The sequence below is a fragment of the Parambassis ranga genome, chromosome 6 (genome assembly GCF_900634625.1).
Source record: "Parambassis ranga chromosome 6, fParRan2.1, whole genome shotgun sequence".
Taxonomy (NCBI): domain Eukaryota; kingdom Metazoa; phylum Chordata; class Actinopteri; family Ambassidae; genus Parambassis; species Parambassis ranga.
Genome location: NC_041027.1, coordinates 3,398,998 through 3,421,744, shown reverse-complemented (window position 1 = coordinate 3,421,744; position 22,747 = coordinate 3,398,998). Strand labels below are relative to the sequence as shown.

The window sequence follows — 22,747 nt, the reverse complement described above, 5'->3', positions numbered from 1 at the left end:
AAAGAGCATGAAATATTTGGTCCACTGAGAGGTCTAAATGCAGGCACTTGTATGACATGAAGTGAGTAAAACAAAAATAGAAAGTAAAGCAGAAAACAACAGCGTCTAAAAATATGCTACGGGCATAAACCTTACCTCTCATAACCTCACATACTTGAGATTGCACTTTTGACGCACAAACAAGACCTTCAGCAAGACCTTCAACAAGACATTTCAAATGATCTGTGAACTCACTAGGGAGATAATGAGGGCTTCTGTTGCAGAAATGACAGGCTTACTTTCCGAATCATTGTCAAAAGTTTTGTTCTCTCCTGTATGCTTGTACTTCCCTATCTTTGGCTCTTGGCCTTGAGCCTAGTATGGCTTCTCTTGAGTGGCCAGGAAAGTGCTGAGTAACTTGGCTCGAGCCTCGAGGGCTCAACCTGGGTGTTACTGGCTTCCTGAAAGCCTATCGATCTGCCTGAATGCTTGGATGCATTGCTGGGTGCCTGTGCATTGCTGGGTGCCGACTTGTGTGTGCAATTTTGCTTGCTTATGGATTTGTGTGTGTGTGTGAGACTATAAGTGTGCTTATGTGCATTTTTGTATTCCTGTGTGTATGTCCCCGCAGAGAGCTGTTTGATTGAAAGGTTTGGGTGTTACTGCAGTTGGCAGGAAGTTTTCTGTGTGTGTTTGTGTTTTTTTTTCTTGCTTGGCTGTTAAATTGGTTGGCAAATAGCCCCTCCTCTGCTTTAGCCAGAATAGATCTTTAAAAACAACTGTGAAGTTATTTGCACATATTCTACAGGTGCACAGTACCATTAAAGTCTCAGAGAGCATGTAGCCTGTGCAGATATATACCTGGTCACATGACTTATCTAGGTGCCATCTGGCATCTTATCTTGTGACACACCTGCACTCATGAACATAATGGACAGAAAACTTTAAAGTTCTGCAACCAAACATTTAATTAGACTTTTTGTCTAGAATGTAAGAATGTATGTGAACATGACAAATGTACACAGCTAAAAAATGATATTACATTTACATTAATGTAAAGAGAGAAACAGTAATAAAGTGCAATATAAATAATAATAAGTAGCCATAAAAACACTGTACTAACACATGTACTAAAAAACACACGGTTTCATTGAAATGAGGCCACACGCTGTAATTATTAAAGCCCATGGGCTTTTTTTGTGTGCCACATACTTCTATATTGTTCATGGGAATGTGCCAGGTTTTAATTCAGACTGCCCCAGGCACCGAACCTTTGCATAGTTAAATAAAGCAGTTGCTCAGCAATGATAGTAATTACAGTGATGTATATTTATTTAGCACTTAACATGTAAATGTGTAAATGCAGACGGCTCCAAATGGTGTGTGTCTCTCCACAAATACACACATCAGCAAATCTGTGGAGACTAAAAAAAATAAAAAGCATATGCTATCTTTAACATTACTTATTTAAACAAGATGAAAACAAACCTGCATAATTATTTGAACAACACAGAAAACAAGCACAGAACTTTCTGCTATAATGTGAAAAGGTAGGTACAGTACATTCCTTTGAAACTGCTGAAGTTTTGATCTGAAAGTCTTCCTGCAGGTAAAAATGAAATACAGCATAATCCTATCCAATCATTTAGTCAGTGAAACTGTAAATATATATAATATTGCTATGTGAAAACTGTATTTACCTCCTGGTCCTGAGAAGCTTTTGGCCCTGTAATAAGTGAGATTTTGCCCAACAGACTGCTTGGTGTGAGATTTTTTTATTTTATTTTTTTGGTACTGAAAGTCCCCCACTATATTTTACTAGACTTAAGATTCAAGCTTTAATCAGGCCAGTTGTTAAAAGGGTTTTATTTTAACATTTAAACAGATGGCCCTTTATATGACCTTCACACATGCTTTGATTTTTGATGTCCTGATGCAGCAGAACAACATGTTGTATGAGGTTCTGAAAAGCTTTGCTATGTATGCTATAACTAACTGTGGACAAACCCAGGCCTTACTCCACATCTTTGCCTGTTCATTCATTGCCTCAAACATGTTTGTCTGGCCTGGCCTGCAGCTATAGGACAAATGTGTGCTATCTATTTCAGTTTGTAAGATACACTGACAAGTTCTGCAAATGTTACCTACCATGTCTGTGAAAACAACTTGGGTTCCTGGAAACGTCTTGTCTTGGCTGAATCTTCTTGGACAGATTCATAGTTATTTGAAATTGGGCCACTTGTTGCTGATTATTAGTGGAGTCATGCATTTAAATACAGTGGAGCTTTCTTCTTGCTCATGCCAAGCTTATCTGCTTCCGCTACAAGTCCTTACAGTAGTCTTTTGATCTTGGCATGGTGATACTACTCACTTGAACTGAAATCAGCAGATTTTTGAATAAGACAGGTTCTACCTGTCATTACCTCGGAGGTTCTAGTCATCAGCAACCAATCTGGAGCTGGATGTCACTGATGCAGGTGTGGCAAATGACCACAAAATGTCAGATTTATGTGCCATTTGTTTAACATTTAACACCATTGTTCATAGATGGCTTTTTCATAGCATGAGCAGCTCTGAACATGTCGAGATCTTTAAGTTGTCATAATTCAACAACTGAAATGCATTAATCATGCTGAACACGGACTGGACCTCTTTAACTCTGAACTTCGACAAACGCTATCTTTGCAGTTTGTAAGAGTATTGTAAACCTGAGCCTTTAGAATTCAAAACAAACCTTTGTTGCTGCAGCAGGAGCTGTTAAGAGGTTACTGACAGGCCTACCTGCTCTTATTGAATCAAATAGGCAGTCGTTTGGAATCGTTTTTGCTAAAGAACATCCCTTTGTTACACATGAATCTTTCTTCTGTTGTATTTGTCCCCATAAAATTAAAGTTGATGTTTTAGTGTTTAGGTGATGCGTCAGTACCTGGACCAACAACGATAAGCTGATCTTTTTAATAGTTTGTTATTTCTGGGAAACCATTTTAGAAGTATTGATGACGCATCATGCTCCTTGAGCACATGCTAATTAAATGCTTAATGTTTTTTCTCAGTCCCTCCTGCTGTCATTTTCTTTCTCAGTTTAGTGGCAGAACGTCCTTCAGCAGCCTTTCCTCATAGCTGTTCTCCATGATGGCTTCGCTGGTTACACTGGCAGTGCTTATGCTAAATGGTGGATGGTATCTCCTTAGTCTGTTGGAGCTGACAAGTCAGAGCAGACTTGGCTCCTAATCTCCCTATTTTTGACAAGAAACATTTAAAACAAGACTTTTGGCCAAATTTACAGATGACAGTGGCAACACAGCAAAGTTTTGGTTTATTTAACACATTTTATTTGACATGTTGGGATAATTATTATGATTCTTGTTCCTCAGTTGCCGCTGCTTTGATGGTACATTAATGGTCTAGTCTGCCTGGCACCACAGGCACCAATGGCTGTGAATTTACTATCTTAATATCATATGTTAATGGCACAGAGATGTATGGTTACTACAGCAGATAGCTGTGAAACTGATTGACCATTTGATGCATCGTTATATGCTACAGCAATGATTCTGCGTGCCTCCCTTCTGCCAGGCTATCTTACTGTGCTGGCATCCAGCCCTGCCCCAGCCCTCTTTGATGAAAAGCTTCGCCCTGCCACAGACAAACAAACACAGGCTGATTGAAGTTTGTTATGGTGCTCAAATAAACCAAGCTCACTCCCCTCAGATCTGTTGCTGTGGTTAACCTTGTCAAGCTAGGCTTCAGGGGATTTCAATCGCTTAGATACGCTGATACATTTCATTTATATTTTCACATAAAAAGCGGGTGAGGGGTCCAATTATGGGTTTTGAAATAGGATTTTTAAATGAATTCATATTTAAGCAGGTGTAACCTTGGAACAGGCAACTTCAAAGGCCAAGCCTGTAGGCCTAAACATTCCCAGCTTGTGCAGAGACCCTAAGCTGTTTACTGTTGATGTCAGTGTTATGTATGCATGTGCAGAAAAGAAAAAAGGGAAAAAAAAAAAAAACTTGACAAGTTTATTTTTTTACTCATAGGCTGTCATGGTAATTGATGAATCCATCAATTAATACAATATTTTCTATGTGAGCATTGCTGTTTGTTCACCTACCTTTGCTTTTTTAGGGTACCAAGCACCATAACAGATTAACAATAAAACGGTGTATGCACTGTAAGACACGTGCGTTTACAGTCTGACGTTAAGACATGAGAAGCGCAATTGCTGCTGGTAATCATGAGGGTCTGATTGGTGGGTTTTGTCTCCTGCTTGAGTAAGCGACTCTCTGTGAACAACTGAGAGTAGAGTCTGTGACTTTGTTTGCATCCTGATAAATGCGAGTGATTGTAAACAAAAGTGCTGCAACCCATCGGAAGAAATGCACACAGCAATTATGGCAGAGAAAAGATGCTCAAAAACCTTGTTCAAATCAAATAAGCCCAAGGTTCTTTGTTGTTTTCCTTGTTTTGTCAAGGCTGAATATTATGATTGCAAAAATCCAAATTAAATAAAACTGGGGAAAATTATAGAAGTATAGAAAGATGGACAAAGTCTTTCTTTCAGGTCAGTGAATTAGACTGCAGTAATTTAATGCTGCATATAACTGAACAGCAGCGACTCTTGGGATTGGAAAATATGAGGAAAACTATTGTTTAGAAATTACCCAACTGCACTTTGGCATAGATTTGCTACTGCTATTGCGATGCGGTTGCAACTTTACCTTTGCTTTCTAAGCATCATAACATCTGGCCAAGAATGCTACAGCAATTATCCCTGCACAAACCCACTGATACTGTTAGATAGTACCCTGTCTACTTTGTATTTATAAGCGTCTGTGTCGTGTTTTCATTATGTCCTTATGGCAGTGTCGGTCAGCCCAGCACACTGCAGTACATCTGTAGAAGCATTATAAATGTTAAGTTTTATGCACACATCCTCTGAGGATAATTTGCACTGACTTTGATGATACAATGGCCTTCCCTCTAACCTTCAGCACTCTGAAGCTGACTTTTTCGTGTTGGTAGCAAAACATCTCAGTCATGGCCATGACATTTGGCCTAGATATTCCTTTTTTTAACAGTGGGTTATTCTGTGAAATGTCTCAGTGTAATGTTACCATTCTGATGTTCAATTACTGATGTGATGCCTGGGGCCATATTACAGATACTCTGACTTCTAGTGGTAAGGTAGTCATAAGAGCTGTTATGTCAGAGTCAGAGTTTTCCACTGGATGCAGTTGTATCACTCATTCTATCTCAGTCCACTCACTTTCTGTCTCCCAAGTTTGTTGTTGCAAAATTAGTAACAGTATTTCAGGTCGGTGAGATGAAAATGTGAGAGTGAGTATCATCCTTCTATATGTAAGAGATGAGGACAAAGTACAGTAAGATAGGATTCCTAAAGATTGTCTGGATTTGCCTCTCCGCCCATCTATTCATTGATCCAGTTTTGTCCACGCATCCAATTGGGTTGCCATGGCAGCAGGCTAAGCAGAGTATTCTGGATGTCTACCTCATTCACAATGTTTTCTTGTTGCTCCTGGGGGTCCTGAGGCGTTCCCAGGCCACATACATATCCAACAAATTCTGGGTATACCCCAGAGCTCCCCTCCTAGCTGCGCATCTCACACCATCTCTAAGACCAAGCCCAGCACCTCATTTGGTCAGTATCCAAAGCTCATCACCAGAGGTGAGTGTTGGAAGGCAGATTTCCTGGTAGCCTATATCAAAGCTGTTGCTTTCCTGCTTGATTTCCTCATCACCACTACTTCACAGTTTCTGTATTATAACCCCAGTGTTAGGTTTGTATGTAGGTCCAAAAGCACAACACAGCGATATTGAAGTTAGTTTGCAAAGTTTACTTGATGAAAACAGAGTGATCACAAAGTATATTGCAAGTGTTTGGTGAGTGGCTGGCGTGGCGGGTGGCTGGCAGACTGGCGGGAGAAGTTCACAGAGTCAAAGCACAGAGTCAAAGCAAAAACAAATACAGGATTAATCCATTGAAATTTCCACAAAAATCTTTCAGAGGATTGCAAGATCTGCTCAATATGAACAGCGGCGAGAAAGTACCAGGAGACAAACCAGCATCGCAGGTGCGTCATGCTCTCGTTAAAGTAGGCAGCCCACAGGAAATCTGGTGTCCGGGAGTCCGCCCTCTACCGGACCAGCCACGCCTCCCACCGTAAAAACAAAGCATCCTCCACAACGGAGGCTGAATAAAGAATCCCATATACATCAGCGGTCCCCAACCTTTTTTGCACCACGGACCGGTATCATGTAAAACAATACTTTCACGGACCGGCACAGAAAAAAAAGTGCATAAAGAGACAACTTACTCTTATGCTTAATTAGTGGGAGCCTTTGAGCTTTCTCAGCAATGAGGCGGTCCTATCTGGGGATAATGGGAGACATGACACCCGAAGTGTGTTTCTTATGTCTAGTCCACTCCGTAATTTTGTTTTGGCCGTCATTAATTGCTTCAGTCGTTCTTGTTCATGTTTTCTTCCATGGCTTGTCTTTTAATGCAGGGTGCTCGGTCTCGCAGTTTTGAAGGCTTCGTTGCCTCATTTGCGAGTCTGTCGCCACACATCACTCAGAGCGGACTTGGTGTGTGAGAATCACCTGTTGCAATAAATCCGTATTTTAAATAGGACTCCTGATATAGTCTTTTAAATGCGGGTTTCTTTTTCTTTGAAGGGGTAGGCTCCTCTTCTTCTGTCTCCTCGTTAGGCCTTTTCCCCTTTCCGAAGAAGCTCTCCAAAGACGTTTGTTTTTTATTCGTTTTTGCTAGCTTGTGGGCTTAATTTTGGGGCCGTATCCCGTGACCGAGACAAGCGTCTGGGCAGGTGCTTAAAGGCACAGGCGGATGAATCTGATCGATTTATAAATGAAACAGCTTTCAGACTCAGATAATGAAAAATATATGTTTTGCTCAGTCTTTCTGTGCGGCCCGGTACCAAATGACCCACGGACCGGTACCGGTCCCCGGCCCGGTGGTTGGGGACCACTGCCATACATGACACCCAGCCTCCCACAGCAGCTACCACTGCTGTAGACACAGTCTTGTGTAATTGCTGGTTATGATGATTAGAGGATGAAGATGTGTGTATAAATAAGAACTCAACTAACTGTTGGACTTTCTTTGACCATTAGCCAATCCACATAGTGTTGATTGAGCATCAGTTATTTTTGACAGTTCTGACTGTACATGAGACTTCACTAAATCAGTTTGTGACTAGTGTTAAGGTCATTATTCTGTACACATTGTGTGCATGCTTGCATGTGTGTGTTGCCTTGCGGCTATGTCCTGCCATTCCTGGCAGGGTAAGGTGGACAAGCTCTAACTCGGGGTGATAACGAGGAGAGGATCACCCTGAGCCTTGAGCAAAAGAGCACCAAGCTGGCCCTCATTATCTCACCCTAATTACTGTCTCTTGTTCTCACTCACTCTCATCTCTCCTTTGTCTTCATTTTACTCATTTAAAGTAGAAAGAGACAAACAGGAGCATCAGCATCCACAGCAGAATAAAACGATACAGAATCAGACATCTCTGGCAGCTTACTGCGATAACAACGAGTCTCAGAGACAAACTACACCATCAAATTATGGCCGGTCCAGCTGCTGTATTTAGCACAACCTACACATAAAACCCTTTCATGTACATGGTGGAAGATTGTGATTGGAATGAAACTGCGTACTTCCAGATAGCTTTAAGTCCGCACACTTTGTAGAATGACTTCAACTCAGCTGCTAAGCTGTTAGTGACTGATCTATTTTGTAAGTGCCAGCTTATCATAATCAGCTTTTGCACATTTCTAAGCTGGTGATTCAACATCTCTGAACCTCAAGTAAATAATTTTAGGAATGTCAGCCCTGCACAGGGTAACTTCTCTGTTTTGACAGTGTTTATTGTTGCTCTAAATATAAAAATAAATAAAACTAACAATAGAAATAGTCACTGTCAGCCTATGCTGACAGTGACTCACTTGACAGTGAGTTTTTACAGTGACTTTAAGAACACTCAAGGGGCACATCATGTTATAATTAGCTATCTGATTTCTTTTGGCTTAAATTAATTGTACTGCAAGAGAAAAAAAACACAATTCATGTCTAACATAATAATAAACAACGTGATAAGAAAATATTGTTCCTTCAAAATATGTAGACAGCATCTTTTCTGCTTTCATCAAAAGTTAAATATGCACATCACACTGAGAACACTGTTCCTTTTGAACAGCCAATACCATCAAAGTTGATTTTAAAAAACAGTTCTAAGCGAGCATGAAGTATTTTAGTGTGACACTGTAATTAACCTTCAATTCAGTCTGGCTTTTGATGGAGATATAACTGTCCTAATAATGCTTGGAAGTTTTATGATATTGTCATATCTAAGTGTAATTGGTCTGTGGTGACAAATCTCTCACAGAGAATATATCTGTATACTAATTTTTGGATTCGGCTTTATTTTGATGGAACTGGCATTGTCATTATTTATTCATTTTTGGTGCATGTTGGTGCATCTGTCATTGAAATCAAAACCAGTATATTAATTTGTGTTAAGTGGTGCTTCATTGTGCTGTAAATGTGGTCTATAGTGGCTTGACTCGCTTTAGGAGCCTGCCGCATAGTAACCCTTATAGAGGAAGTGTGATGAACAATGTTATGTTGCAACCCAGGTAATTAGTCATGTCCTACATCCTTTGTGGAATTCTATGTGGTTGAAATGTCAACATAAATTATAGTATTGTTTTACTAGAAAAATGGAAACTGAGGATTTCACTTACTCACAACTGCAGGAGAGATCACCAAGTTGCTGTTTGGTTAAGCTTAATGCCAAACAGACAGTAGGATATATGAATAATAATGGGGGAGAAATTGTATCATATATATATCAGTACGTGGAAAAGATATTGAAATAGTACTTTAGGTGAAGTCCCTGTTTGCTTCATGCCACTGTCCCTCTATTCTCATTTGTTGCTCTGTGCTGTTTATGGAAATAGTCATATGGTGTTTTAGCAGTCACTGGCAAACAGCCTCTTCTCTCATTTATGTATTAGGACATGTTGGAATATAAAAAAACTCCCTGGATTCAATAAAAATAGTCAAATGATATGATCACATGGTGAGTGTGGAGTAGATCTAAAGCACTATGCCCATCAGATATAAAAAAATACAATTTTCAGACAGAATATTTAACCAGAACACAACAGGAGGGATAATTCCATGAAGGTAACATTAAGGATTCCAATGCTTGTTTTTGATATTTGTTTTCTGGCTTTTATGTGTGTCTCATATAACATAAAATTAGGACATCCACATAACTCACAACATGTATGTTAAGCAGCAGCAGCAGGACAACATGACATTATACTGAGGGAAAGTATTAAGAGGAATGTAACCATTTATTCAGGTAGTTAGCAGGCTTGGCTGACCTTTAACGGTCCACATTAGAACTCTTTGATGCTGCCTCACATCCGAAAGTTACTGTACTTTAATTGGCTTTGGTCATCTGTGCATGGACAGGGCCACACACCAAAGCATGATCAAGGCCCTCCTATAGAACATATGCATTATTGCGTATACACTGACAAATGTGATAGACACATCAACAGTTCCCCATGCTAAGAGTGACACTTCACCTGGTGATTTGCAATCCTACATCTGACATGATGGGATTGGTTTGAGTGGGAGGTTACATCTTAATCACATAATTAATCACATATTAAACACACAATGAAGGATTCTGCCATCAGGACCCCCCTAGTTGAGAAAATCCTTCAAACTGTTATCATCCTAGATGAAAAGCACAAGACCTGTTACCATTGAATCCCAGTAATGGGTCTTACACAATGCTCTGTGATAGAAAACTCTGGGGTAGAATGCAATTCAGGGTGTAAATACATTTTCAAAAGCAGCTGCCTCTCTAATGCCAGGTGATTATTTGAGGATGGTGTTCTCCAGAGCCTTTTTCATGAGGCTGAGCACAGACTGCCTGGTTAGACACGGCAGCTATCAGCTCAAACACACCCGTGCTGCCACCTTTGAGATTACTCCTCTGATTCCCATCTCTCCCATCATGGAGACTTGACATTTAGTTACAAGACAGAAAATTGTCTTCAAAACACCTCAAAGGAAAACTTTAGTACCTGACAGGGAAGCGGGGAAAAAAAATCAAATTTATGTGGCTGACAAAAAGAGTGAAGGCAAGATTTTCTGTTTTTAATTTTCAAAAGAATAGTAAGTTAAATATTGACTACTATCACACAGACCCTTACCGTGCCTATAGGTGCCATGGATATACCGTCACAAGAATGAGACAACTCATTACAATAATACAAGGCTAATTAAAGATGACAAGGTAGGCCTGGGTGATATAAAAGAATATCTTGTCTGTTGGGAGATCAAAATGAGAAAAAAAAATATCAGAGGTGGGCCACATTGACATGTTCATTGACTTTTTTTGTTCACTCCTTCTGACCCTAAGTCCTTAGATTATAGCCTCTTAGGAGGTAAAACGGGGCTACAAACCTAAATGACTCAGACTGTCTTTTTCATTAATGGAGGAAGGAAAGAAAATGGAGCTGTATGTACGGAAAACATGTATTGTATGACATGTACAATTGTACTGTTTCTCCAAATTGAAAAACAACTTATTTACCAGGGATCACAATAAGTACTTTATGTCTTCAGTAAACCCGTCTGAATGAGTTTTGTCACATTTGTCATTAATAGTTTTCTGTCCATTGTTTACAATTGCTTACAAAAGAGGTGGGATGTGTTTATTTTTTTCACTAAAAGATTCATCAAGAACGTCGAAGTTGTGTTTCTGTTGTCAAGAAAGCCGATGGAATGAACAGTCGAGCCTGGAGCAACTTTGGCCCTAGGTGACTGAGTTTCTTGAACATTTGCCATTCACTGGCTCCATGGGAGGTTTTTGGCCTGAAAGGAACTTGAATGTCAAACTTGAGGAAAAAGTTGAATCCCACCCCACACAGGGTTTCTCTTTTTGAATCATCAGTGAGGGATTTTGGTGTCCCTAATCCATGTTGTGCACAGTTATTTCAATCCTGAGCCAGAAAGAAAGTGGGTGTGGGGTGGCACGGCTTGCTGTGAGTGGGGTAAGTTGCGTTCTGTCATTGTTGCCTGACTTCAAAGCCGCCAGCTCACCATGCTCTCTACTGAAATCCCCCAAAACCTGACAACATTAGAATACCATCAAACACTCTCTGGCTGCCTTTGAAATGCCACTGACACTGTTTGGCGATGCAATTTGCAGGCTCTAAAGAGCGCGCCCATGTTATTGAAATAAATCTGAGGCTTGTAATGGGAATGGAAATGAACACATCTTTCATGCTTTGGCTTAGAAGTGAGTTGAATATTGAGACGGAGTCTTGTTTCCCTTGAGAGTAGGTTGTTGACTTTCTAGCTCTCCTCCATTGTCCATTGTTGCTTTGCCATTTCTGTCATTTTTCAGTGTGATTTTACTTTCCTTCTTCTTCTCTGCTCTCCATTCTTCACTCTGATATTCTCGTCTTCCCCTGATCCAGATGGCAGAAAACGATTCTATCCAGAGGGAAGACTTTAAAATGTCTGCAGTGAGAGAGATAAAAGAAGCCAGTCTAAACAGTCTCAAAAGGTTAAGTGTACTAAATGAGTGCTTTGATAGACTTCAGTCCATAGATTTTATAGTCAGGCAGTGCTAACATGGTTCTCTCCTTACTTTACTCAGTACTAATCTGATGTAAGATAGATGGCTATGGATTGATGAGTACAAGTCAGACATGCATTCATTATTTGGAGTCTGTAGATATAAAAATGATGTCAGTAAGCTGCAAAATCTTCTGATTCTGAGCTGCATTTTATTTCATGCGAAACATGAAAAGTAAATGTTATGCCAATTTCAGCACCATGACAATATGTGTTAATTACAGCAGTGGGTTGTCATTGTACTTGAACAGTCATTTTTTATCACTTTGTTAATGTGCGTGTACTTTTACTTATTAAGGACCAAATGCACTGAGGCTTGGGCTTCTCAGTCAACACATCATTTCTGAAATTAATTCCTAGTTACAGTTTCCATTAAACTGAATGTAATAAATAGTATCCCAGTAATAAACAAGTACTGGGAGAACATTTGTAATTTGTATGTTGATAACAAATCATGTCTATTGCTCTGAATTTCTGCTCCACTCTTCTGTGTGTCATCCTGGTATCTGAAATTCTGGTTGTGGGAAAAAAAAACACTTGTTGACATTGACAGCAAGTCACTAGAGGAAATTGTATGTATGACATGCTCGTTCTATCCTCCTATGTTGATATTTAGGTTATTATGTCCTCTTAAAGCCTTCCCTTTAAAAGGAAATCAACTCCTCACACTGGGTTTTATATTTTTGATTGATCAACAGGTGGCACAGGGAATATTAGTCAGTGTCAACGTGGCTGCTTTTTCCATCTTATTTGCTCATGGCTCATTTTAACATCTGCCGATATAATATTGTGCATTTTAATCTTCCACAGAATATGCTATGACCGCAGTTTAAATAATGCTATATAAAGATGGTATTAGATGTACACCGAATATATATCTACACTGATTAAAATGTATTAAAAATGTATACTGATTAAAAATATATTTATCCAATACTGAGAGTATAGCAGTTACAGTTTATTTCTTTCAACTTTTTAATGAGTTGGTACAGCAGAGAAGCCTTTGCACTTTCGACTGATGATGTGCTTTATCTTCAGAGAGGCACCACTGATCCACAAGCTGCTCAGAGAAACTTGATAAATATGGACTCAAATTTAAACCTATTTCTTTCACAGAAACATAGTCCCTCAGTCCCTGATGTGAGCGGAACACAGAGAAGAGAGACTTTCAGATCTTTTGTAAAGGGTTTCCTTTTTATGTTAAGCTAAGCATCACATCCATAATTGATGAATCATGTAGGACATTGTCTTGACAGTCTCTGTGTGTCCCACAGGGGAAGATAAACATCTTTCTCATCTAGATTTTTTCCTTGTTTTAAACTGGTAGTTTTTCCTAAGTTTTGTATGAAACATTGCAATTCAGTCATGTGGCTTCATTAATACTGATAACCATATGGAATACTCTGTATCGCATGTTTCTAAATGTGGGTAATGTCTGATCTCAAACTGAATTGAAAATACGTGCAGACTTATATAAGCCACCACGTCAGAGGTTTGAAGTATCTAAATACTTTAAGACCCACACTTGTACAAGACAACTTGATTCTTGTTGTATCTGCTTTTTCTAATCAACGTGTACACATCCACACATGCAGACTTCCTCTGGGACCCCTCTGCCACAACATTTGGAGGCATCACAGGAGGCCGAGGTAAAGAGGAGGTGAAGGATGTGGGAGAGGGAGGGGGGGTTGTCAGGCCTGAGGGTGGGGGAGGACATGGGGATCATGTCACAACACTAAGGGGAGTGTGTGAGAGAGATAAAGAGAGGATGAACATGATCAGAAGGGATAAAGCTCGGTACATTCCTTGGCGGTATCTCCCTTACAGAAGACAAGCCCACACGTGCGTGTGTCACATGCACATATCTCAAAGGTGACACTGGACCCTAAATCCTTTTTTTCCTCCTTCAGCCTTGGAATTCAGTAAAAACAACAGTCCTGCAGAAGCCACAATAAGAAGTCTACAATACTTCATATGCAGTCAGTCATACATATTGCAACAGGCTTGTATGAAGAGAGATCACTGACTTTTATTGTAGCTGAACTGACAGCCTTTCAGAGCATCCTTTCTTCCAGGTATCTGTTTATCTTCAGGGCAACTGTTTATATTTGAGGAATACTTGTTTTGTGGATGGTTTGACAGTCTCCCTTTTTTCAGTGCATTGTGTTCCACAGTGACTGAGCTTCATAGGGGTGATTTTTCTGCACGTTGCTATTATACATAATTTAATCACCATGATTTTAAAACAACCACCTGGTTGTGTGTGTGTGCTTTTTTTCCAGTTGAGTTTGATGACTGTGCGGGAAATGAGGATGTGATGTTTGACGTGTCAGATCCTAGCTTCTACGTAGACGGGGATCTGAAACTGGTTCCTCAGCAAGACGTTCTGTACAGCGGGCCGGTCCTCTTCATCCACGGGCTGAGCACACATGCAAATGACACAGCACAGGTGGACATCTCTGGACTGCGGGTTCAGTCAACGAACGCCCTCCGGGTGAGTAAACAAAACAACTCTGTAAACAAAAATGATCTTTCATTATCAGGACCTGTATTTATACTTCATCAAAGCTGAAAAGGTTATGCTTCATTAAGGTTTGAAAAGGTTACTGTAGTATAAAACAGTATACACCTACTGACAAACTGCAGCTGCAGGGGAAAGGGCAATGATCTAGTCATTGTCTATTAACTTTACAGCAACTACCACAAGCACCTTACCATGAAGACATCATTTGATTCACTGCAGCACCATCTGCTCAGCTATCATGCATATTCTGCAGCCAACAGAAAATACTGATATATCTCCACTATAAACTAACATTAGCTGATGCTATCTGCAGACCGGTAAAGTCAATCAGAAGTAATCAGAAGTCTGAATGCTGCAGCTCATGTTAACCTGCGCAGGAAATCCTCAGTCAGTCAAAAAAGTTTGCCACCTCTGCAAATTATGGCCCGCAGGCCCCTAAACATGTGGCCCCACGAGCCATCCAAACTGCAAAGGGAAATAGAACAACCACACAAAAAAGTAGCAGACGTGGGCCAAATGGAAGGTGTTGAGCCCTGCGTTACTGATGACCTCTCTACCAACTTCCCTCACTTCTGCTGCAGTCAGCACATTTCTGTATACAGAAATTGACATTTCTGGCTGGATTTTTAGAACATTTAGGATTTGGTTATTTGTTTGTCATTAGTTTTAATGGCAGCTTTTCTCCAGTTATTTTCACCTAACCTGTGTCTTCTGTGTGAAATGCTTCCTTACACAAACAGTACACACCCAAAGACGTGCACAGTGCAGGGAGAGGAGAATACAGGGCGAGAATTTAGTGCTTACACAGGTAAGCAGCAAAGGACTTTCACAATGACGGCAATCTAATGAGTATATATATATATATATATATAAATAAAAAAGGTAAATGCCTTAATACTTAACAGTGTTAAAGCAGTTTATGTTCACATTCATTGTGTCTTTAAAACAATATGTAGTTTTGTCAGCCTCCAAACTATATTTCTTAAATCACTCTGATAGTAGGCCTACATCAACTCACAATAGATTGCATGACACCATGGTTTTGCTCGAGAGCGTCTGTATTGCCTGCACTGGCACTAGGAAAATTTGACTACTGAGCATGCGCACATCATATAAGTACGATGTCACACGGGCACATGGTACATCAGAGTTCACACAAACACAATCAGTCACTCATATGAGAAAGTAAAGGTGATGTCTGAGGAGACGAAGAAAAGAAAAAAAACGGAGCCTGATAAAGAAAGAGCTCAAATAAGGATTAATAGGCCTATCGGCCCGGCCAGAGCTGAAAGACGAGGAGGGATGCTCGACTGATGGTGACTTGGCGCTGTTACTGTTGTACCAGTAAGTAAAGTTGATTGCTAGCTGGAAGCTAACATGCTAGGTAATAAACAATAGCACACAGCTCCAGCTTCGTAGGAGCTTGTCGGTCGGTGTCCTTGGCTGCTAGTCAACAAACATGCTTGTACAAAAGTGTCTGGCTCTAGAAAACACTTCAGCAGTGCGCTTAATATAGACACTAAATCAATATGGCCACACCAGCTTTGGCAAATGGCAGAAATATCCCATAAGACACAGCAGGTGCCCCCCCCCCCCCCCCCGCATTTCTGTCAGTCTGAGCAGAAGTTAACTTATTGTTAATATGGACTAGAAAAGTTAAGTGGCCTTCTCACTTATTTGTTATAGAAATGGTTATTTGATCATGTTAAATTAATAATTTATCTCACATTACCTGTTTCTCTGTTATCTGCTGGCTTTAAAAGTCTTTTTAAGTGTTACTGAGCTATTTCTCCACAAATGTCAAAGTGTTACTTTAAATGAAGAGACAAAATGGAGAGGCGCACATTAGCGATGTGCTTGGGGATATATACCCAGGCACTGTGTAATTCACAAAGCATTCATACATTAGTGATCTTAATTGCAAATTAAAAGCATTAAAAACCAAATTCATCAAACATTCAGAGGCATCTGTTGTCAGTCACATTCATGCATATGTTGATGAATTCTAATCACTTATAAATGTGAAGCACGCTCATGCGACCCTAATTATCATCAATTAACATAATTGCACCACCTAAGAGATGCCATATTAGGCAGTGAGGAAACACCCACTTTTATATTTTTAATTTATTTTTTTCAACGTCAAATGGGTTGTACTGCAGTGCTGCAGATATTAAAGTAACACCATTCTTGTTAGGCTTCCTGCTCTAAAAACAAGCAGAGCCATTAAGGCCACAATGAAATAGCACATAGAAGAAAAAGATGGTAAAATCAGCTTCTTTTTTTTTTTTTACCAAGGATGCAAACTTATCCTACCACTAAATCCATATGTAGACTGATAGATGTATGTGACAGACTTAAATTGGTCCATTTTGGATTTCACATATTAAGCTTTCACAAATACGGTACCCATGCGGGCAGACATCTCCCCCTCCCTGTGTTTTGTGGACAAGGTCAAATGGAAAGGGCAACAGAAAGAAAACAATTTTCTACATGGCAAAGTAAATAGCTGTAATGTTTTTTTACCAAGATGCAGTATGAAGAATTACACTGGCCCCTTCCATTTATATTGGAATTTGGCCGGTAAGCCTGCACCCCAGTGCTGAGCTTTGTTTCCCCCTGCAAATGTGTCCCTTTGTTTGTGTAATCTACAGAAATTTGCCTTTGCAGCCAGCAAATCGAGTGGCTTACGAAACTCTGTGCACCTGAATAAACAGCATTGTGCCTCATTCATACCCTTCATACAATATACCTTGATTCTCCCACTGTTTAGTCCCACACTAAGTTGATTTGGAAAAGTTTCCATAGGCTGCAGGTACAGTTGGTGTGTTCCCTTCCACTCTCTGAGATCATCTGTCTTTCTGGTGCAGTGCTCAGTGTCCTGCTGCTCCCACTCCTCTAGCTCCGAACCTAATGAATGCCTCCTTTCCTTTCTGGGTGATGAGGCTGTCATTTGTTTGTGTCTGCCACCATCATTTATTTGGTTAGCTAGTCCATGGGTGTTTCCTTGGCAAGTCATTGAGGATATAAGTAAATTAGACTTTTGGCAAGTTGTGTGTTGGAAACGGCGATACTAACTAATGTAACCGTATGGTCTCTGCATGAGAGAGTGTCTTTGTGTCCTTGGTTACTTTCAGTGAGACAGTTTTGCACCTCACTGTATTTCATACCTGCTACGCTAAGAAGTTTGAGTGCATCCTTAGTACTGCCATGATGTTAGAATGATATCTTAACTTTCTTAACTTTTGTATGACTTGTGGTGCCATTACTTTAGTGATCCACAAACGTTTTGTCCCTGTTGTGTGCTAAATGACCATTAAAAATAATGACACAGCATGCTCAGTGCTGTTTAGATAATCTTGGCATCCTGATAAACAAATATTACACCTGCTATCATCATGTTAGTATTTGTGTTGTGCTCTTGTTAGCATGCCATCATTAGAATGTATCTCCCAGGGCTGCTGTGTCACAATATCCAAAGTTTCATAATAGCATTGTCATTTACATAACATTGTGTCATGACTAGTGACCAGCACCTCTATTTCAACTCCGACACAGCATTTAACCCTTTCTACCCCACATGCATGCACCCAACAATAAAAGCCATATAACACTGTACTATGTAAAAAATAATCAAATAAAAATCAAATTAAACAGGATAAACTCTACCACAAGCACATATAAGCCATATTTACACACATCAAACATAACTCCAACACCATGCAAATCAATTATCAATCATCAAAAATAATACCATGCTAACTCATGTTATAGATACAATATGCCATGAAAAACTTCTACTAAATCCATCTGCACTGAAGCTGTCATTAACCTCAACTGTGAGTTAGATCACTACTGCAACAATAATTGGCAGATGACCTTCTTTATGGAGGTTATAGGTCGGGAACGTGGTTACACTGGAGTCGGATCAAAGTAAGATAATAAGAGTGGATATTGTAAACAACATACATTGTTATCATTACAAGGAAACTGTTAAAAGCTGTGTTTCTAGGATCGGGGTGTTGAGATGCTCTTTCAGATGGCAACAATAAATAGTTTTGTCTTTTTCACTTCTTCCTGTAAGATTTCATCAAACTGTATCAGAGAAGCATGATATGTTTGATTAAGCATGTTTTTTCCTGAAGCCCCAATGTCTATCCCTCTCTCCCCTAAAGTAGAGATTCTCAACTGTTAATTGCATAGCAGACGTAGTTAAAGTGTCATAAAATGTGGCAAAATGTGGAGACAGAAACAAAGCTGGAAAAAAAAAAGCCAGAGCGGAGTGAGCCCTCTTGTGAGACAGGGTGGTTAAAAGCTCTCATTATTTCACTATCAATTAATCTGCTGAAGCGCCTCAAGCTGTGGGACTCATATCATCTGAAAATCTATTGTCCCCCCCCACACCACCACCACCACCACCACCACTACACACACACACACTGCTCACCCCGTGCCTGAGTGCCATCCCAAGTGGCCCATCAAACACGTGTTCAGAGCTGCTGCAGCTTTTCAAAAATGTGTAACTAACTTGTGGCATATTTTTCATCTTATTTAAATAAGCCTGGGGTTTTATTTGTCAATCTATGACTGTATTCAGAGGCTGAGCTTTAAGTCTTCAATCTGAGATAGTAAGTTGCCTTGATGCCTGGTTTTCAATTATGGGACCACAGACTAGGTTTCTCTTTGAAACTGTGTTTCCATAAAACAATGTCTCCGTTATGCTGCTGTTGTTGTTGTTTTTTTTTTTTGTATCTCCTCCCTTTGTTACTTGCCTTAATGCAGAGCGGAAACATTCCAAGGTGAATTTATTGTCATAACAAATGGCATCGTGGCAGAAAATATTGGCTGGTGATAATTGATAAGTGCTGGGAGCAAAAGTGGAGAGAATCAGTTTTTAATTCCTCAGCGTGATCTGCTAGTTTGGTGTAACACAAACCCACAGGGGGAGAGCAGTGGCTGATGAATGATTCTTATTATGAGCAGAATTCAATGAGTAATTTATTCCCCTTTTTGCAACCGATCAATATGTGAATTAATGGAAGAATGCATTTCAATTTAACAAATACACGCTCTGAGATGTGGACTTTTTTGTGTTATTATTTCTTGTTGTATTCTGGTACAGTAACGCTGAACATTTTCTTAAACATAAACAGGCATTCAAATATATCAACTGATAAGAGGCAAAATAATCTCAGTCCATAAGCCTATTTATATATTTTTTTGCTTTTGTTATGTTTCATCCATTTTGTTGCACCAAATGAAATGTAATATTGCATCCTGTGCAAAATCCTCATCCTGCAAAGGCAAATAGATTTTCCTCTAACCAAGCTTTCAATGTTCAGTAAGGCTTTCTGGGGATGACTAAGATGTGACATCTTGCAACCACAGCACAACAGCTCACATTATACAACACAACACAAATAATCTTCCTCTCTGTGTCTCCGTCCCACTCACGCTAACTCAGCTCAGCTTGTTCTGTAGCTGTCATTTGTTAATTCTGTTTACTGCCTTTGTGTGTTATCTGTCTCTTTTACATTAGTTCCTCTTCACCCTCCATCATTTGCTGAGGCGGTTCAATATCTCCACAAACTTACATGTTTTTTTTTTCTTTTTTTTCCAGTTTTAATGCACGGGTGTGAGCACTGAAGAGGAAACCAAAAAACTTAACATCATGTTCATTGACAAAAGCAGCAGTACCAACCATCACCTTAAGATGTTCTGATAAAACTTACTGTCTAATGCTGATGTGATTACTCTAATTAAACAGGCTAACTAAGTCACTGGTGACATTTTCAGATACATAAAATTTCAAAGCATTCGTAAATGTGCGTTTTTCTCCGGCTGCAGTTCTATGTGTTCATGGGGGCAGAGGTTGGTCACAATGGTAGCCAAGCCAACGGGAGCAGAACCATGGACTCTTGAGTGAAAGTCCACCCCCGGTCTGCAACCTCTCTTTTAACACAGACTTTTGTGTAGGTATACATTATGTTGTTAGCATAGGGGATGTAATATTGACCAAATGTAGTGTTTTTTGTGTTTAATGAGGAGTTGTTTTTTATTCCTCCCTTCCACTGAGATACTATCAAAGAGGTAATTGATGTGTAAACAACTTGTTGTTATGCCTGTAACTGTGTCTTTGCATGGTCTGGCTCCAGTCCTGTTTGTTGCAGTATTAAAGGTCAGGGACATCAGTGGGCGATTGTTAAAAATTTTGGAATAAATCCTAGAATTAGGTGACAGCTGCAGTAGAGCTAAAATTTGATTATGAAAATGATGCTCAGGTCTCTCAGATTTAGTTAAAAGCCTCCTTCCTGGGTACCGCACCAGCTCCAGATGAGAGAAAAGTCTGACTGTGATGGAAGTTAAGGGGAACATGGGTAATCATACAAGTGACTTTTTCAGGTCAGCAGAGGATGACAAAGACTTTATTTTAGAAATGGGTTTTAAGTAGAAAAGTTAGCCATGATAAGAAACGAAACGACCTGCATTTCAATGGCCAAAGCCGATTTTCCTAAGGAACCAGTACTTTCTTGGTATCTGTTGATAAATTTTATTGATATAGTCCAAACAATAGTGTATTATACATTGGGTATACTTAATAATATAGCATTCTGCTATAGTTTACCCTCGAGCTGTACACAGAATCCTGTGCACTCTGACTAGGGAAGCTGAAGCAGAAACGGTTAACACTGAATATGTAGACAAGCAGTTGATAGGATGAATGTTTAGTTTAGATGAATAAATATCTTAACTCCATATGTCCTTCCCACAATGACAGCAGGTTGTTGTTTGCTATCCTGTTTCCGTGTATAAATAATGTTGTTGTAGTAACACATTTAACCAACAGATGCTGCTATGCAGCCTTATTTTACTGTCTATGCATGCATGGATGCGGCAGAATTTTTTTCCGAGGATGTAGCCAAGACAGAGAGTTTTTGTTGTCAAGGTGGGCCGCCTGAACTATGAAGCACTGCGGGAAATATGATCTGCTTAAAAATTCTGCAAGTTAAAAAAAAAAATCATTTGCACAAACAGGAGTCTGCGAAAAACGCTGCTGTGCAATATGCCTAAACGCACACGACTCTCTCTCCCTCTTTGAATAAACGTCAAAAACTTGCCCTAAACATGATGTACTGGATTTAAAGTTGCAGTTGTCACTCACTATTATTGGTACTCACCACAAAACTGACTTTATGAAAAAAACTATTTAGCTAAAATGTTAGCTTCCTCTGTAGCTGTGCGCCTCGTTTTTCCTCTTGTCTCCCTGATCCTTCGGTTTCCCATGTTTAGTTGAGTAACCATTTTTTTTTTAATTTTTACATTTGCAAAAAAACTGGCTGGATCATATATGTTTTGGACGTTGGGCCTTAACTTTGACACACATGATCTAAAGGATGCAATTTAGATACTGTGTCTGGCATTACATTCAGTGCGCACTCCTTCCTATTATCTGTACAGGATTCCACTCACACACACAATCACTTTGGCTCAGCATTAATTAATTCAGCTAATTAAATACTGAAAGATGCATCAGTCATCAATGTCTTGCTGTATTCTGCTTTGACCAAGATGAGAAGTGTTCATGATTTATTGATGATACTCGAAACAAAGTGGGAAACGTTGTGCTGTCAACACAGGGGTTGTTATCCGGTGAGTATGTGGATTTATTATTTTGTACATATACATATTGCTGACACTGACATAAGTGAGCTCAACTGCCCATTAGAGGAATTGAGTGATTGCGTGACCTGGCTGCATATCCAGGAGTTTATTCCACATTGAATAGCTGTACATTGCTGTCACCGCTGGCCTTGATATTATCCATTTCTCACCAAGCCTCCAACACATTGTCAGAAATGAGTAATGACACTTCTCAATATAGCATTGAGAGTGAAAATGGCAGAATGGACAAGGACGTGACTTTGCTGCCACAGTAACTCTGAGCTTAGCCGGCGAGGGTGGAGGCTTTGTCATTCTCACACACACACACAAACACAAACACGACATGTATGCATGCACACACAATCTCAGTATTATCACATTGGTATACACATTGTCTGGGTGGTATTAACAAGATTCTTTTCTGGTCATGACACATTCAGCTCACTGCACTGAGATGCCCTGATGATCATTTAAAAGACAGACAGAAGCAAATGTTTTAAAGCTGGATCAGGGTTGATGGTGCAGCAGTAATTTATGAACAGAGCACATTAAAGATTCATGGCTCCCTTCTCTTACCTTGTCACTGAACTGTAAGAACACTATTCATCAAAATATGCAGACTGCAAAGAGAGGAACTGAGAAGAAAAGCTACGAGTTAGAGCTGTGAAGTGTCAGGTGTAAAGGTGAGGAGGAAGAAAGTAGGGCTGCGAGTTGTCTTTCTTGAAATATACTGTGGTGAGCCATCCTCAACGAGCAGGACAAAATGCCTGTATTCAGTTGGGCGCGCTTTTTGTCAGGTGTGTCTCACCGTCCTGATCCACCTGCAAAACATTGATAGGTTTTAAAGCGCCATCACTCCCTCTGCGTAT

At 39.8% G+C, this 22,747-nt stretch overlaps 1 protein-coding gene across 1 annotated transcript in view; it reads left to right on the top strand.

Annotated features, from left to right (window-relative positions):
- Positions 1 to 22,747, top strand: part of cdh13 (cadherin 13, H-cadherin (heart)) — a 269,402-nt gene that overhangs the window by 85,576 nt on the left and 161,079 nt on the right. The window contains exon 3 of the mRNA XM_028407949.1: positions 13,975 to 14,186. Within this exon, the coding sequence (XP_028263750.1) occupies positions 13,975 to 14,186 (212 nt within the window). The remainder of the gene's footprint in view (positions 1 to 13,974; positions 14,187 to 22,747) is intronic.